At 51.5% G+C, this 2,325-nt stretch overlaps 1 protein-coding gene across 1 annotated transcript in view; it reads right to left on the reverse strand.

Moving 5' to 3' along the window:
- MYO18B (myosin XVIIIB) overlaps positions 1–2,325 on the reverse strand; it is a 270,882-nt gene that overhangs the window by 249,126 nt on the left and 19,431 nt on the right. Inside the window, exon 2 of the mRNA XM_011374654.2 lies at positions 1,813–1,944. Within this exon, the coding sequence (XP_011372956.1) occupies positions 1,813–1,871 (59 nt within the window). The 5' untranslated portion in view covers positions 1,872–1,944. The remainder of the gene's footprint in view (positions 1–1,812; positions 1,945–2,325) is intronic.

Raw genomic sequence — 2,325 nt, forward strand, 5'->3', positions numbered from 1 at the left:
AAGGAAGGAAGGAAGGAAGGAAGGAAGGAAGGAAGGAAGGAAGGAAGGAAGGAAGGAAAGAAGGAAGGAAGGAAGGAAGAGAGGGCGGGAGGGAGGGAGGGAGGGAGGGAAGAGGAAAGAGCTCAGTGAGTGAACCAGCAGGGTCAAGGTGTCCTTTAAAAAGTTTGCAACAGAGCCTGGAAGGTGGCCAAGGAAGACATACATGACCAAGCCCATGTATGAGAGGCCACAGCAAAGCAGGTGAGGCTATCAGGGCTCTGGGAGGCCAGGAGACAGCGCGTGAAAAGGGAATGAGTGAGCAACAAAGGTTACTCCAGCCAATATGATTTCTGCCTGGACCGAGTTACCTGAATAACATGAATTTGGACTGTCAAGGCCACTGGTTCCCTTCCTAGGTGTGGGACAGACCTATCTCTGAGAAGACCTTCTCTAAAAGGAGCTTTTCCAGTTTCCAGAAGGGGTTGGACCACAGGGAACCATCCAGTTTGTAGTTAATATAATAATCTATTAATCACATCATCTTTCACTGTGTACCAGGAATGGTAAGGTAGGGAAGGGCTTGCAGCCACGGTTTATGTAAGGGTCCAACCCTATGGCTATAGCCCACTCCACTGACCCAGTACTGTGGCTTCTTGATGGTCCTTAAACCAACACTGGGCCCTAAAGCCGTCAGGCTAGACATGGACATTTTACCCCAGAAACATGGTTCAGGCTAGAGTTACCTGGACCTGGGGTACAGCTGAAACTGCTTCTGTGGCCACAGCGACCTTAGGGGCTGAAGTATGCAACCGGTTGTGTCCACTGGGTTGTGTCTTTAATTAGTATTACTGTGACAGCTCATAAGGGGGAAGAAAATTCTCCAGAGCTTTCTATGGAAGAGCTACACACATACTGGTTTAAAATAAGTTCCTAATTGAGGTCCTCTGATCTCTGCAGCCCAGCTGATAAACAAGGACTCCAAAGAAGATAAGAAAGGCAGGAGACAAAGCAGAGGCCATGGATAAGGCTGGTCAGTGGAGACCTCTGCACAGAAGGAGAGAAGCAGGGGACATGTGAGGCTAAGCTCACGTTTACACCACACTTCTCCCTTTCCATGCAGATTGAAACCTACGTCATGAGAGAGAATGAGTCTTAAGGCACACTCGGCTGAGTGTCAACCTCTGCTTCTTTCAGCATTATTCTCAATGCTATACGCAGATCAGTCAGGGAGGGGTGGAGGCAGTAAGTAGCTCAGAGGCAGCCAGAAAGAAGCTTCTCACCCACCCCACCCTTCAGCCTCCGATTCATCAAATCTCAAGCAAGAGGGTAGGATGAGGGGTGGAAAAAGTAACAGCCATTAAAGAAAGAGGCAGCCCTTCCTGGTACTCGTAAGAAATACAAAAGAGAAAAGAGGAATGACAGGGGAGAAGGGCCCCTTTCCAGTTCTCCATGGCGACAGAAGGCAGGGACCACGGACACCCATCCCCATGCCATAAGCCTGGCAGCTAACGGCTCTGCCTCTGCACCACCTCCCACACTCCTCCTCCCACACCAACCCCTGTGCTCATCAGAGCTGCCAGGAGGATGGAGACGGGACAGCTGGTCTGTCCTCATCCCCCCACCACCAACTGAGGAACAGGAGAAACCAGGCAGGCAGTCGTGGGAGGAGTCGAGGGCATGGTCACTGATGACCAGCTGGGCTGGAGAGGCCCTGGCTAACCCAGCTGGCTGGGAGAAGATGGAAGGTGGGATTAGACCCGAGGTGACAGGGAGCAGCCTGGGCCACCCATGCTGTGACTTGTCCTCCAAGGGTCGAGTCGGCCCCTGCGGCACGAGCCCTGAGCGTTACTTTCCTTCTGCTCCCACAGGGCGAGGCGTGATGAGATGGCCATGCTGAGGCAGTGCCGGGGCTGAGAGATGCGATGTGATGAGATGGAGCTCTTTGCCAGACAGCACAGAATGAGGCTATGGACACAGTCAGCACATGAGGTGGATGGACACAAGACCGACCCACAGACACACAGTAGGAGAGAGAAGAGAGAGACAGGTTAGCTCATGGACACTGCCCCGCTCCCACCCCCACCAAGGTCACAAACCAAGACCACGCAGCCGGACACCACCCACTGTCATTTACACCTGGGGGAATACTGTCAGCGTGGAGGCTGCTGGCCACGGAGTGGACGGTACCCTGAAATCTTTTTCCTCTTGACCTCACACTTCAACTTTTTATTGAAATATAACACACAATCAGAAAAGTACTTAATCTTAAGTGTATATAGCTCAGTGGCTCTCACGTAAAGAACATACTCTATAACTAGCACTCTAATCAAATTAAACATATTATGT

This window comes from Pteropus vampyrus, unplaced genomic scaffold, assembly GCF_000151845.1.
Source record: "Pteropus vampyrus isolate Shadow unplaced genomic scaffold, Pvam_2.0 Scaffold251, whole genome shotgun sequence".
Classification (NCBI taxonomy): domain Eukaryota; kingdom Metazoa; phylum Chordata; class Mammalia; order Chiroptera; family Pteropodidae; genus Pteropus; species Pteropus vampyrus.